Here is a 16,332-nt window from a genome sequence, read left to right on the forward strand (position 1 = left end):
CATATATTAATGGTATCTGCTGCTTTTATAAACTCAGCACAAAATGAAACGTCCCTTTTTCAGGACCCTGTCTTTCAAAAGATAATTCATAAAAATCCAAATAACCTAACAGATCTTCATTGTAAAGGGTTTAAACACTGTTTCCCATGCTTGTTAAATGAACCGTAAACAATGAACATGCACCTGTGGAACGGTCGTTAACAGCTTACAGACGGTAGGCAATTACGGTCACAGTAATGAAAACTTATGACACTAAAGAGGCTTTTTTACTGACTGAAAAACACCAAAAGAAAGATGCCAGGGACCCTGTTCATCTGCGTGAACGTGCCTTGGGCATGCTGCAAGGAGGCATGAGGACTGCAGATGTGGCCAGGGAAATAAATTGCAATGTCCGTACTGTGAGACGCCTAAGACAGCGCTACAGGGAGACAGGACGGATAGCTGATCGTCCTCGCAGTGGCAGACCACGTGTAACAACATCTGCACAGGATCGGTACATCCGAACAGCATACCTGCTGGACAGGTGCAGGATGGCAAGAACAATGATCGGTCATGATCTGGGGCGGTGTGTCACAGCATCATCGCACTGAGCTTGTTGTCATTGCAGGCGATCTCAACGCTGTGCATTACAGGGAAGACATCCTCCTCCCTCATGAGGTACCCTTCCTGCAGGCTCATCCTGACATGACCCTCCAACATGACAATGCCACCAGCCATACTGCTCAGTCTGTGTGTGATTTCCTACAAGACAGGAATGTCAGTGTTTTGCCATGGCCAGCGAAGAACCCGGATCTCAATCCCATTGAGCACGTCTGGGGCCTGTTGGATCGGAGGGTGAGGGCTAGGGCCATTCCCCCCAGAAATGTACAGGAACTTGCAGGTGCCTTGGTGGAAGAGCGGAGTAACATCTCACAGCAAGAACTGGCAAATCTGGTGCAGTCCATGAGGAGGAGATGCACTGCAGTACTTAATGCAGCTGGTGGCCACACCAGATACTGACTGTTACTTTTGATTTTGACCCCCCCTTTGTTCAGGGACACATTATTCCATTTCTGTTAGTCACATGTCTGTGGAACTTGTTCAGTTTATGTCTCAGTTGTTGAATCTTGTTATGTTCATACAAATATTTACACATGTAAAGTTTGCTGAAAACAAACGCAGTTGACAGTGAGAGGACGTTTCTTTTTTTTAAATGAATTTACATGTCTCGCTACTCGAAAGTCGTCTATATTCTTGCTCAAAAAACTCCCGCGGCTTATTTTTCAAATTGGCATGTTTCGTTTCTAAATGTCTGCGCAAGAGTGAACGTTTCCCATGAGAGAGTATCGGTTAATGTGATTGGATGTTCATTATTTGACATTGTGTTGTTATTTCGCAGAACACTAGATGGTTTAATTTTAATTTTGGCAGTGAAACGAGGCTACTCAGGCGAGGGGAGAAAAAAAATCACCCAAATGTATAACTCCGTTGAAAAATATAAATGTTTGATAATGTGAATCACATTTTTATTTGGTGTACCCCGACGACACATACCTCTGGGTATGTATCTCGTACCCCAGTTTGGGAATACATGTTCCATCCATTGTGACCAGCCGATAATGTGACCAGCCGATAATGTGACCAGCCGATAATGTGACCAGCCGATAATGTGCCCAGCCGATAATGTGCCAAGCCGATAATGTGACCAGCTGATAATGCTCCATCCATTGTGACCAGCTGATAATGCTCCATCCATTGTGACCAGCTGATAATGCTCCATCCACTGTGACCAGCTGATAATGTGACCAGCTGATAATGTGACCAGCTGATAATGCTCCATCCATTGTGACCAGCTGATAATGCTCCATCCACTGTGACCAGCTGATAATGTGACCAGCTGATAATGCTCCATCCATTGTGACCAGCTGATAATGCTCCATCCACTGTGACCAGCTGATAATGTGACCAGCCAATAATGTGACCAGCTGATAATGTGCCCAGCTGATAATGCTCCATCCACTGTGACCAGCTGATAATGTGACCAGCCGATAATGTTACCAGCTGATAATGTGACCAGCTGATAATGCTCCATCCATTGTGACCAGCTGATAATGTGCCCAGCTGATAATGTGACCAGCTGATAATGTTCCATCCACTGTGACCAGCTGATAATTTGACCAGCTGATAATGCTCCATCCATTGTGACCAGCTGATAATGTGACCAGCTGATAATGCTCCATCCATTGTCACCAGCTGATAATGTGACCAGCTGATGATGCTCCATCCACTGTGACCAGCTGATAATGTGACCAGCCGATAATGTTACCAGCTGATAATGTGACCAGCTGATAATGCTCCATCCACTGTGACCAGCTGATAATGTGACCAGCTGATAATGTGACCAGCCGATAATGTGACCAGCTGATAATGCTCCATCCATTGTGACCAGCTGATAATGTGACCAGCTGATAATGCTCCATCCATTGTGACCAGCTGATAATGTGACCAGCTGATAATGCTCCATCCATTGTCACCAGCTGATAATGTGACCAGCTGATTATGCTCCATCCATTGTGACCAGCTGATAATGTGACCAGCTGATAATGCTCCATCCATTGTCACCAGCTGATAATGTGACCAGCTGATAATGCTCCATCCATTGTGACCAGCTGATAATGTGACCAGCTGATAATGCTCCATCCATTGTCACCAGCTGATAATGTGACCAGCTGATAATGCCTCCTCTGTTTTTTTTCCCTCTTTCTGTTCCAGATAATCCCAGCAGGGGGAAACACGTCGTTTGATCTCGTGTTTCTCGTAGGGAACATAGAAAATACTTTATTTATTAATACGGCGAATCATGGAGTGTTTACATACCAGGTACTGTAGACGTGTTACAAATGGCACCCTATTCCCTATGTAGTGCACTACTTTTTACTGGGGCCCATAAGGTAGTGCACTATGTAGGGAATAGGGTCCCATTTGGAACAGCACCATAAACACAATATCAATTTAATAGGCTATTCCTTCAGATATAAAGAAAGTTCATTTTGATAGTCTTGTGGTCTGTTCTCTTGTGTTTTCAGGTGTTCGGGGTGGGTATCCCCAACCCCTACAGACTACGGCCCTTCATCGGGGCCAGAGTCCCTGTTAACGGCAGCTTCTCTCCACTCATAAACATCCACAACCCTCACAGTGAACCACTGCAGGTAACTAACATCCACAACCCTCACAGTGAACCACTGCAGGTAACTAACATCCACAACCCTCACAGTGAACCACTGCAGGTAACTAACATCCACAACCCTCACAGTGAACCACTGCAGGTAACTAACATCCACAACCCTCACAGTGAACCACTGCAGGTAACTAACATCCACAACCCTCACAGTGAACCACTGCAGGTAACTAACATCCACAACCCTCACAGTGAACTACTGCAAGTAACTAACATCCACAACCCTCACAGTGAACCACTGCAGGTAACTAACATCCACAACCCTCACAGTGAACCACTGCAGGTAACTAACATCCACGACCCGCACAGTGAACCACTGCAGGTAACTAACATCCACGACCCTCACAGTGCAGGTAAACATGTCTTTATGCGTCTCTATGATAACCACCATCAAATCAAATGTATTTATAAAGCCCTTCGTACATCAGCTGATATCTCAAAGTGCTGTACAGAAACCCACGTCCGGTGAACAGGTCAGGGTTCCATAGCCGCAGGCAGAACAGTCCACTTTAAAAGGAAAGGTTAAGCTACACTCTAGTGGCTCGTTTTGACATCAAGCTGTCTTAGTATCATGAATCACCATCCAGTAACAATCTATCGATGTGCCCATAACATCCACAAACCACTAAGGGCCGGTTTCCTAGCAACAGATCAAGTCCCGGACAAAGAAGCACTTTCCAATAGTAATTGAACATGTCTGGGGAAACCGTCTCTCAACAGTTCATCTATCGACGTGTCCAGTTGATTAGGTTTGAGACTTGAGTCATTGATTGTTAGGGTTTGAAATAGTTTAGGTCACTTAGTGTATTCTGGTTAGTTATAATGGGGCGGCAGGTAGTCTAGTGGTTAGAGCATTGGACTAGGAACCGAAGGGTTGCAAGATTGAATCCCCGAGCTGACAAAGTTAACCCACTGTTCCTAGGCCAGTTAACCCACTGTTCCTAGGCCAGTTAACCCACTGTTCCTAGGCCAGTTAACCCACTGTTCCTAGGCCAGTTAACCCACTGTTCCTAGGCCAGTTAACCCACTGTTCCTAGGCCAGTTAACCCACTGTTCCTAGGCCAGTTAACCCACTGTTCCTAGGCCAGTTAACCCACTGTTCCTAGGCCAGTTGACCCACTGTTCCTAGGCCAGTTGACCCACTGTTCCTAGGCCAGTTAACCCATTGTTCCTAGGCCAGTTAACCCACTGTTCCTAGGCCAGTTAACCCACTGTTCCTAGGCCGTTATTGAACATAATAATCTGTTCTTAACTGACTTGCCTAGTTAAATAAAGGTTAAATAATGTAATCTCTGGTGGATAGACACGTAAGGGGACTGTAGCTCTGTCATGACACAACAGGATGTGTGAGATCAGCAGCATTCGTTCCAGCGGTTGGGTTTTTCATCTCTGGTTATTTTGACAAATCACACTTTCACAGGCGTTAGCATCTCTCGATTTTTGGAGGGGGAGGGGATATTTGGCCCATAGAATGGCCCGTAACTACAGTTGAAGGCTTTTTCCTTGAGTCATAATGCATTTAAATGGCTTACGAACTGCACAGTTTGGAGACACTAGGAGTCACCAGTTAGTCCTCTCACTGAAACCCACAGTTTGGAGAGGTGTGGGGCCACTAGGAGTCACCAGTTAGTCCTCTCACTGAAACCCACAGTTTGGAGAGGTGTGGGGCCACTAGGAGTCACCAGTTAGTCCTCTCACTGAAACCCACAGTCTGGAGAGGTGTGGGGGCCACTTGGAGACACCAGTTAGTCCTCTCACTGAAACCCACAGTTTGGAGAGGTGTGGGGCCACTAGGAGTCACCAGTTAGTCCTCTCACTGAAACCCACAGTTTGGAGAGGTGTGGGGCCACTAGGAGTCACCAGTTAGTCCTCTCACTGAAACCCACAGTTTGGAGAGGTGTGGGGCCACTAGGAGTCACCAGTTAGTCCTCACTGAAACCCATAGTCTGGAGAGGTGTGGGGCCACTAGGAGTCACCAGTTAGTCCTCACTGAAACCCACAGTTTGGAGAGGTGTGGGGCCACTTGGAGACACCAGTTAGTCCTCTCACTGAAACCCACAGTCTGGAGAGGTGTGGGGCCACTAGGAGTCACCAGTTAGTCCTCTCACTGAAACCCACAGTTTGGAGAGGTGTGGGGCCACTAGGAGTCACCAGTTAGTCCTCACTGAAACCCAGTTTGGAGAGGTGTGGGGCCACTTGGAGTCACCAGTTAGTCCTCTCACTGAAACGCACAGTTTGGAGAGGTGTGGGGCCACTAGGAGTCACCAGTTAGTCCTCACTGAAACCCAGTTTGGAGAGGTGTGGGGCCACTTGGAGTCACCAGTTAGTCCTCTCACTGAAACCCACAGTTTGGAGAGGTGTGGGGCCACTAGGAGTCACCAGTTAGTCCTCACTGAAACCCAGTTTGGAGAGGTGTGGCGCCACTAGGAGTCACCAGTTAGTCCTCTCACTGAAACCCACAGTTTGGAGAGGTGTGGGGCCACTAGGAGTCACCAGTTAGTCCTCTCACTGAAACCCACAGTCTGGAGAGGTGTGGGGGCCACTTGGAGACACCAGTTAGTCCTCTCACTGAAACTCACAGTCTGGAGAGGTGTGGGGGCCACTAGGAGTCACCAGTTAGTCCTCACTGAAACCCAGTTTGGAGAGGTGTGGCGCCACTAGGAGTCACCAGTTAGTCCTCACTGAAACCCAGTTTGGAGAGGTGTGGGGCCACTTGGAGTCACCAGTTAGTCCTCTCACTGAAACGCACAGTTTGGAGAGGTGTGGGGCCACTAGGAGTCACCAGTTAGTCCTCACTGAAACCCAGTTTGGAGAGGTGTGGGGCCACTTGGAGTCACCAGTTAGTCCTCTCACTGAAACCCACAGTTTGGAGAGGTGTGGGGCCACTAGGAGTCACCAGTTAGTCCTCTCACTGAAACCCACAGTCTGGAGAGGTGTGGGGCCACTAGGAGTCACCAGTTAGTCCTCACTGAAACCCAGTTTGGAGAGGTGTGGGGCCACTAGGAGTCACCAGTTAGTCCTCTCACTGAAACCCACAGTTTGGAGAGGTGTGGGGCCACTAGGAGTCACCAGTTAGTCCTCTCACTGAAACCCACAGTCTGGAGAGGTGTGGGGGCCACTTGGAGACACCAGTTAGTCCTCTCACTGAAACTCACAGTCTGGAGAGGTGTGGGGGCCACTAGGAGTCACCAGTTAGTCCTCTCACTGAAACCCACAGTTTGGAGAGGTGTCGGGCCACTAGGAGTCACCAGTTAGTCCTCTCACTGAAACCCAGTTTGGAGAGGTGTGGGGCCACTAGGAGTCACCAGTTAGTCCTCTCACTGAAACCCACAGTTTGGAGAGGTGTGGGGCCACTAGGAGTCACCAGTTAGTCCTCTCACTGAAACCCACAGTCTGGAGAGGTGTGGGGCCACATGGAGTCACCAGTTAGTCCTCTCACTGAAACCCACAGTCTGGAGAGGTGTGGGGCCACATGGAGTCACCAGTTAGTCCTCTCACTGAAACCCACAGTCTGGAGAGGTGTGGGGCCACTTGGAGACACCAGTTAGTCCTCTCACTGAAACCCAGTTTGGAGAGGTGATGTAATAGTATGTTCTTATCTTACATGTACTCCAAATATTGTATGAATATTGATATTGTTCTGAACAAAAATATAAACACAACATGTAAAGTGTTTCATGAGCTGAAATGAAAGATCCCTGAAATGTTCCATATTCACAAAAAGCTTATTTATTTTAAATTGTGCTCACAAATTTGTTAACATCCCTGTTAGTGAGAATTTGCCAAGATAATCCATCCACCTGACAGGTGGGGCATATCAAGAAGCTGATTAAACAGCATGGTCATTACACAGGTGCACCTTGTGCTGGGGACAATAAAAGCCCACTCTAAAATGTGCAGTATTGTAACACAACACAATGCCACATATGTTTTGAGGGAGCTGACTGCAGAGCTGTTGCAAGATAATTTTACCAGAAGCCTCCTCCAACATTTTTTTGAGAATTTGGCAGTATGCCCACCCGGCCTCAAATCAAATTGTTTTGGTCACGTACACATGGTTAGCAGATGTTATTGGTCACATGGTTAGCAGATGTTATTGGTCACATGGTTAGCAGATGTTAATGGTCACATGGTTAGCAGATGTTATTGGTCACATGGTTAGCAGATGTTAATGGTCACATGGTTAGCAGATGTTATTGGTCACATGGTTAGCAGATGTTAATGGTCACATGGTTAGCAGATGTTATTGGTCACATGGTTAGCAGATGTTAATGGTCACATGGTTAGCAGATGTTATTGGTCACATGGTTAGCAGATGTTATTGGTCACATGGTTAGCAGATGTTATTGGTCACATGGTTAGCAGATGTTATTGGTCACATGGTTAGCAGATGTTATTGGTCACATGGTTAGCAGATGTTAATGCGAGTGTAGCGAAATGCTTGTGCTTCTAGTTCCGACAGTGCAGTAATATCTAACAAGTAATCTAACAATTCCCCAACAACTACCTTATATACACAAATCTAAAGGGATGGAATAAGATTATGTACATATAAATATATGGATGAGTGATGGCCAAGCGGCATAGGCAAGATGCAGTAGATGGTATAAAATACAGTATTTACATATGAGATGAGTAATGTAAGATATGTAAACATTATTAAAGTGGCATTATTTAAAGTGACTAATGATACCTTTTATTAAGTCCATGTATTAAAGTGGCCAGAGATGTGAGTCAGTGTGTTGGCAGCAGCCTCTCTATGTTAGTGATGGCTGTTTAACAGTCTGATGGCCTTGAGATTTGAGTCAGTATGTTGGCAGCAGCCTCTCTATGTTAGTGATGGCTGTTTAACAGTCTGATGGCCTTGAGATTTGAGTCAGTATGTTGGCAGCAGCCTCTCTATGTTAGTGATGGCTGTTTAACAGTCTGATGGCCTTGAGATTTGAGTCAGTGTGTTGGCAGCAGCCTCTCTATGTTAGTGATGGCTGTTTAACAGTCTGATGGCCTTGAGATTTGAGTCAGTGTGTTGGCAGCAGCCTCTCTATGTTAGTGATGGCTGTTTAACAGTCTGATGGCCTTGAGATTTGAGTCAGTATGTTGGCAGCAGCCTCTCTATGTTAGTGATGGCTGTTTAACAGTCTGATGGCCTTGAGATTTGAGTCAGTGTGTTGGCAGCAGCCTCTCTATGTTAGTGATGGCTGTTTAACAGTCTGATGGCCTTGAGATTTGAGTCAGTGTGTTGGCAGCAGCCTCTCTATGTTAGTGATGGCTGTTTAACAGTCTGATGGCCTTGAGATTTGAGTCAGTATGTTGGCAGCAGCCTCTCTATGTTAGTGATGGCTGTTTAACAGTCTGATGGCCTTGAGATGTGAGTCAGTGTGTTGGCAGCAGCCTCTCTATGTTAGTGATGGCTGTTTAACAGTCTGATGGCCTTGAGATTTGAGTCAGTGTGTTGGCAGCAGCCTCTCTATGTTAGTGATGGCTGTTTAACAGTCTGATGGCCTTGAGATTTGAGTCAGTATGTTGGCAGCAGCCTCTCTATGTTAGTGATGGCTGTTTAACAGTCTGATGGCCTTGAGATTTGAGTCAGTGTGTTGGCAGCAGCCTCTCTATGTTAGTGATGGCTGTTTAACAGTCTGATGGCCTTGAGATTTGAGTCAGTGTGTTGGCAGCAGCCTCTCTATGTTAGTGATGGCTGTTTAACAGTCTGATGGCCTTGAGATTTGAGTCAGTATGTTGGCAGCAGCCTCTCTATGTTAGTGATGGCTGTTTAACAGTCTGATGGCCTTGAGATGTGAGTCAGTGTGTTGGCAGCAGCCTCTCTATGTTAGTGATGGCTGTTTAACAGTCTGATGGCCTTGAGATTTGAGTCAGTGTGTTGGCAGCAGCCTCTCTATGTTAGTGATGGCTGTTTAACAGTCTGATGGCCTTGAGATTTGAGTCAGTATGTTGGCAGCAGCCTCTCTATGTTAGTGATGGCTGTTTAACAGTCTGATGGCCTTGAGATAGAAGCTGTTTTTTATTCACAACACTGTCTGTGTGTTTTGAATAAAACCAACTACATATGGCCTAAGCCTGTCTGATACTTTAAGCATCAGATTAAATCAAATCAAACTTTATTTGTTGCCGAATACAACAAGTGTAGACCTTACCTTACCTTAAACCAACAATGCAGTTTAAGAAGAGTTAAGAAAATATTTACCAAATAAACTAAAGTAAAAAATAATACAACATATCAATAAGCGCTATATACAGGGGGTACCCTACCGAGTCAAGGGGGTACAGGTTAGTTGAGGTAAATTGTACATGTAGGTAGGAGTCACATGACTATGCATAGATAATTAACAGTGAGTAACAGCAGTGTACAAAACAAATGGGGGTGGGGGGGTTGTGTCAATGTAAATGCATTACCCATATTAATTAAACAGTGAGTAGCAGCAGTGTAAAAACAAATGGGTAAGGCATTACCCTCTGTAGCGCCTTACTGTCAGATGCCGAGCAGTTGCCATACCAGGTGATGCATCCGGTCAAGATGCTCTCCATGGTGCAGCTGTAGAATTTATTTTGAGGATCTGGGGACCCATGCCAAATCTTTTCAGTCTCCTGAGGGGGAAAAGGTTTTGTCGTGCCCTCTTCACGACTGTCTTTGAGTGTTTGGACCATGATAGTTTGTTGGTGATGTGGACGCCTAGGAACTTGAAACTCCCGACCCGCTCCACTTCAGCCCTATCGATGTGAATGTTGGCGTGTTCGGCCCTCCTTTTCCTGTAGTCCACAATCAGCTCCTTTGTCTTGATCACGTTGAGGGAGAGGTTGTTGTCCTGGCACCACACTGCCAGGTCTCTGACCTACTCCCTATAGGCTGTCTCACTGATGTGTCGTCAACAAACTTAATGATGGTGTTGGAGTCGTGTTTGGCCATGCAGTCGTGGGTGAACAGGAAGTACAGGAGGGGACTAAGCACGCACCCCTGAAGGGTCCCTGTGTTGAGGATCAGCGTGGCAGACGTGTTGTTGCCTACCCATACCACCTGGGGGCGGCCCGACAGGAAGTCCAGGATCCAGACACACAAATGACTCAAGAAAGAGCCAGATGGTCACACTGTGTTGAAACTGGTGCACGTTGTCTCGCTCTCCTCCCTACTGCAGTGAAAAGGCACCAGGTGTTTTATTGTCTGTGCTGAAGCTGGTGCACGTTGTCTCGCTCTCCTCCCTACTGCAGTGAAAAGGCACCAGGTGTTTTATTGTCCGTGCTGAAGCTGGTGCACGTTGTCTCGCTCTCCTCCCTACTGCAGTGAAAAGGCACCAGGTGTTTTATTGTCCATGCTGAAGCTGGTGCACGTTGTCTCGCTCTCCTCCCTACTGCAGCGAAAAGGCACCAGGTGTTTTATTGTCCGTGCTGAAGCTGGTGCACGTTGTCTCGCTCTCCTCCCTACGGCAGCGAAAAGGCACCAGGTGTTTTATTGTCCGTGCTGAAGCTGGTGCACGTTGTCTCGCTCTCCTCCCTACGGCAGCGAAAAGGCACCAGGTGTTTTATTGTCTGTGCTGAAGCTGGTGCACGTTGTCTCGTTCTCCTCCCTACTGCAGTGAAAAGGCACCAGGTGTTTTATTATGTATTTTCAGCCGTTCAGTTTCTTAATGAAAAGTTCTGTAACCCAAATCCGTAATTTGTTTCAACCCTTGCTCTCTTTACGTAAAGCATGTAAAGCATCTCATCCGAGTGACCCATTCGGGCCTAAAGCCGTTCATAAGATCCCCTTTATTTCATTTTAAAAACTAAAATTATTGATTGCATTTCAAAGCCTAAATGTCTTGTATGCTGTGTGATGGCGTGAAGGATTGATTGATTCATCCAGTAGCCTATTTATAAAAATATAGTAGGTTAGGGTATTAAGACTGATATAGAAGAAAAAGAAACGCACACCTATTAAGACGAGGTGCTGAAGTAGAAACTTGAAAATTAAAGAGAGCCGCACACTTTAGGAGCTCAGATGCAAAAATGGAATACCAACGTTTCGACAGCCGATAGATACCCTGATGAAGACAGCTTGTATTACATTTTTGCATCTAAGCTCCTAGAGTGTGCGGCTCTCTTTTATTTTCAAGGGTATTAAGACTGAACAGGATGTGCTCTTAGGCCTACAGCTCGATGCTGCTTATACAAGGATACTACACAAAGACTACTAATGATAACGACATTTACTTATTATAACCATGATCAGAATAATTGTAACAATAATGAGATCAAGAAAAATGAGGGTATAGAGCTTTGTGAATATTATGTGATCAACAGGTTCTGCTAGATTATAATATAATTGTTCTGCCTGTTTTGGAACAGTGTAAACAACAGTAAATTACATGAGAAGTAATACCAGTCTGTTCTAATGAGGGGAAAAAAAACATGTACAGCCTTTTATTAGCAAATCTGTGGAATTGTTTTAATCCAACATTTTTAATCCAACATTTTTAATTCAACATTTTTAATCCAACATTTTTAATCCAACATTTTTAATCCAACATTTTTAATCCAACATTTTTAATTCAACATTTTTAATTCAACATTTTTAATCCAACATTTTTAATCCAGCATTTTTAATCCAACATTTTTAATCCAACATTTTTAATCCAACATTTTTAATCCAGCATTTTTAATCCAGCATTTTTAATCCAACATTTTTAATCCAACATTTTTAATTCAACATTTTTAATCCAACATTTTTAATCCAACATTTTTAATTCAACATTTTTAATCCAACATTTTTAATCCAACATTTTTAATTCAACATTTTTAATTCAACATTTTTAATCCAACATTTTTAATTCAACATTTTTAATCCAACATTTTTAATCCAGCATTTTTAATTCAACATTTTTAATCCAACATTTTTAATCCAACATTTTTAATTCAACATTTTTAATTCAACATTTTTAATCCAACATTTTTAATCCAACATTTTTAATCCAACATTTTTAATCCAACATGATGTTTCTAACCTGCAGGTTGTGGAGATGTTCTCCAGTGGAGATCACCACCATCTGGACCCGCCTACGGGTCAACAAGGAGGCACCAGAACATTCTGGGTTAGTTTCATGTTTCTGTCTCTTTTTCATATCAAATCAGAATGTCAAAATAGTTGTCTCTTCCGTCTCTTATGATGTCAAATTTAAATCCTGTCCAATGGGTTGGTTGTGACTAGAAGGAGCACAGCGTCGACCGGGAGTGTCTTTTCGTAGCAGATTAGACATGGTTTCCCTAACTCGGAGGGCCCCCCTGGGTGAATGTTTTTTTTGTTGACCGTAGCACTACACAACTGATGCAAAACTTGATGAATTGGTTATTTGAATCAGCTGTGTAGTGCTAGGTCAAAACAACTAAACGTGCTTTGGGAATCTTTAGGTTAGCAGAGCGTTTTAGCTAACCTGTACACTTTTTCAAACCTTAGCCTGCGTCTCCTAACCCAGGAGCTTTTTTCACTCTGATGGCAAAGCTGTCATCAAGGCAAATCTCAAATATATTTTGATTTGTTTAACACTTTTTTTGGTTATGATTCCATGTGTTATTTCATAGTTTTATAATATGATAATGCACAGCCCAATGCTGCAAGGATCTGTACACAATTCCTAGAAGCTGAAAATGTCCCAGTTCTTCCATGACCTGCATATTCACCAGACATGTCACCCATTGAGCATGTTTGGGATGCTCTGGATCAACGTGTATGACAGCGTGTTCCAGTTCCCGCCAATATCCAGCAACTTCTCACAGCCATTGAAGAGGAGTGGGACAACATTCCACAGGCCACAATCAACATCCTGATCATCTCTATGTGAAGGAGATGTGTCACGCTGCATGAGACAATGGTGGTCACACCAGATACTGACTGGTTTTCTGATCCACACCCCTGCTTTTTTTAGGGTATCTGTGACCAACAGATGCATATCTGTATTCCCAGTCATGTGAAATACATAGATTAGGGCCTAATGAATGCTTTTAAATTGATTGATTTCCTAATATGAACTGTAACTCAGTAAAATCTTTGGATGTTTTTGTTCAGTGTATTTATTATTATTTTTAAATTTGGGGACCCCGAGTCTCCCCCTTCCGACCCCTCGCCCCACAGTTTGGGAACATAACCTGCCATATTAATTATCCTAACCTGCTATGAAATAGTAACTTCCTGCCGTAGCTGTACTCCCTCTAGTCTGAACCCACGCATAGGCTTTAATTAAAGTTTCACCAATATGTTATTGGGCTCTTTTCTGGAGGTGGAAATTATATTTTAAATGTGGTCAACATTTTATTTTCATTCATTTTGGAGTAAAATGTCCTTAAAAAATATATATATTCCTGTCATAGCTGTAGTGCGTCTAGTCAGAACCCTGTCAGTTCTCTCTACGGCTCCCTCACTCTGACCACTAGTTCCTGCTCTAGGGTCCCTCTCTCTGACCACTAGTTCCTGCTCTAGGGTCCCTCGCTCTGACCACTAGTTCCTGCTCTAGGGTCCCTCGCTCTGACCACTAGTTCCTGCTCTATGGTCCCTCGCTCTGACCACTAGTTCCTGCTCTAGGGTCCCTCGCTCTGACCACTAGTTCCTGCTCTAGGGTCCCTCGCTCTGACCACTAGTTCCTGCTCTAGGGTCCCTCGCTCTGACCACTAGTTCCTGCTCTAGGGTCCCTCGCTCTGACCACTAGTTCCTGCTCTAGGGTCCCTCTCTCTGACCACTAGTTCCTGCTCTAGGGTCCCTCTCTCTGACCACTAGTTCCTGCTCTAGGGTCCCTCGCTCTGACCACTAGTTCCTGCTCTAGGGTCCCTCCCTCTGACCACTAGTTCCTGCTCTAGGGTCCCTCTCTCTGACCACTAGTTCCTGCTCTAGGGTCCCTCGCTCTGACCACTAGTTCCTGCTCTAGGGTCCCTCACTCTGATGCAGCTTCCCAAATGGATCCCTATTTCCTTTATAGTGCACTAGAGAATGTGGTCAAAAGTAGTGCACTATTAATGTACTAGCCATTTGGGATGCATCCTGACTGTGTCCTTGTGTTCTCTGTGTCCTGACTGTGTCCTTGTGTTCTCTGTGTCCTGACTGTGTCCTTGTGTTCTCTGTGTCCTGACTGTGTCCTTGTGTTCTCTGTGTCCTGACTGTGTCCTTGTATCCTCTGTGTCCTGACTGTGTCATTGTTTTATTAATCTTGTATTCTCTGTGTTGTAGGAGATCCCTCCGTTTGAGACGAAGGGTGTGATGAGGGCTAGCTTCTCGTCGAGAGATGCAGACAACCACACAGCCTTCATCAGGATCAAAACCAACGAAGACCAGTTTATCATTCTGCCTGTGGAGGTCACCGCAGGTATTAGACCAGGTTATCATACTGCATGTGGAGGTCACCTCAGGTATTAGACCAGGTTATCATACTGCCTATGGAGGTCACCAGGTATTAGACCAGGTTATCATACTGCCTGTGGAGGTCACCTCAGGTATTAGACCAGGTTATCATACTGCATGTGGAGGTCACCTCAGGTATTAGACGAGGTTATCATACTGCCTGTGGAGGTCACCTCAGGTATTAGACCAGTTTATCATACTGCCTGTGGAGGTGGAGGTCACCTCAGGTATTAGACCAGGTTATCATACTGTCTGTGGAGGTCACCTCAGGTATTAGACTAGGTTATCATACTGTCTGTGGAGTTCACCTCAGGTATTAGACCAGGTTATCATACTGCCTGTGGAGGTCACCTCAGGTATTAGACCAGGTTATCATACTGCCTGTGGAGGTCACCTCAGGTATTAGACCAGGTTATCATACTGCCTGTGGAGGTCACCTCAGGTATTAGACGAGGTTATCATACTGTGTGGAGGTCACCTCAGGTATTAGACCAGGTTATCATACTGCCTGTGGAGGTCACCTCAGGTATTAGACCAGGTTATCATACTGCCTGTGGAGGTCACCTCAGGTATTAGACCAGGTTATCATACTGCCTATGGAGGTCACCAGGTATTAGACCAGGTTATCATACTACCTGTGGAGGTCACCAGGTATTAGACCAGGTTATCATACTGCCTGTGGAGGTCACCAGGTATTAGACCAGGTTATCATACTACCTGTGGAGGTCACCCGGTATTAGACCAGGTTATCATATTGCCTGTGGAGTTCACCAGGTATTAGACCAGTTTATCATACTGCCTATGGAGGTCACCTCAGGTATTAGACCAGGTTATCATACTGCCTGTGGAGATCACCAGGTATTAGACCAGGTTATCATACTGCCTATGGAGGTCACCTCAGGTATTAGACCAGGTTATCATACTGCCTATGGAGGTCACCAGGTATTAGACCAGGTTATCATACTACCTGTGGAGGTCACCAGGTATTAGACCAGGTTATCATACTGCCTGTGGAGGTCACCAGGTATTAGACCAGGTTATCATACTACCTGTGGAGGTCACCAGGTATTAGACCAGGTTATCATATTGCCTGTGGAGATCACCAGGTATTAGACCAGGTTATCATACTGCCTGTGGAGGTCACCAGGTATTAGACCAGGTTATCATACTGCCTTTGGAGGTCACCTCAAGTATTAGACCAGTTTATCATACTGCCTGTGGAGGTCACCTCAGGTATTAGACCAGGTTATCATACTGCCTGTGGAGGTCACCAGGTATTAGACCAGGTTATCATACTACCTGTGGAGGTCACCAGGTATTAGACCAGGTTATCATACTACCTGTGGAGGTCACCTCAGGTATTAGACCAGGTTATCATACTGTGTGGAGGTCACCTCAGGTATTAGACCAGGTTATCATACTGCCTGTGGAGGTCACCTCAGGTATTAGACCAGGTTATCATACTGCCTGTGGAGGTCACCTCAGGTATTAGACCAGGTTATCATACTGCCTATGGAGGTCACCAGGTATTAGACCAGGTTATCATACTACCTGTGGAGGTCACCAGGTATTAGACCAGGTTATCATACTGCCTGTGGAGGTCACCAGGTATTAGACCAGGTTATCATACTACCTGTGGAGGTCACCCGGTATTAGACCAGGTTATCATATTGCCTGTGGAGTTCACCAGGTATTAGACCAGTTTATCATACTGCCTATGGAGGTCACCTCAGGTATTAGA

At 45.2% G+C, this 16,332-nt stretch overlaps 1 protein-coding gene across 4 annotated transcripts in view; it reads left to right on the forward strand.

Moving 5' to 3' along the window:
• Positions 1-16,332, forward strand: part of tmem131 (transmembrane protein 131) — a 108,200-nt gene that overhangs the window by 31,991 nt on the left and 59,877 nt on the right. For all 4 annotated transcript variants that reach the window (XR_005052028.1, XM_036979332.1, XM_036979391.1 and 1 more), the window contains 4 exons: positions 2,752-2,859; positions 3,066-3,188; positions 12,217-12,297; positions 14,421-14,556. Coding sequence is in view for 3 of the 4 variants with exons in the window: in XM_036979332.1 (XP_036835227.1) it covers positions 2,752-2,859; positions 3,066-3,188; positions 12,217-12,297; positions 14,421-14,556 (448 nt within the window). In the remaining variant the exon portion in view is untranslated. The remainder of the gene's footprint in view (positions 1-2,751; positions 2,860-3,065; positions 3,189-12,216; positions 12,298-14,420; positions 14,557-16,332) is intronic.

The sequence above is a fragment of the Oncorhynchus mykiss genome, chromosome 1, assembly GCF_013265735.2.
Source record: "Oncorhynchus mykiss isolate Arlee chromosome 1, USDA_OmykA_1.1, whole genome shotgun sequence".
Taxonomy (NCBI): Eukaryota; Metazoa; Chordata; class Actinopteri; order Salmoniformes; family Salmonidae; genus Oncorhynchus; species Oncorhynchus mykiss.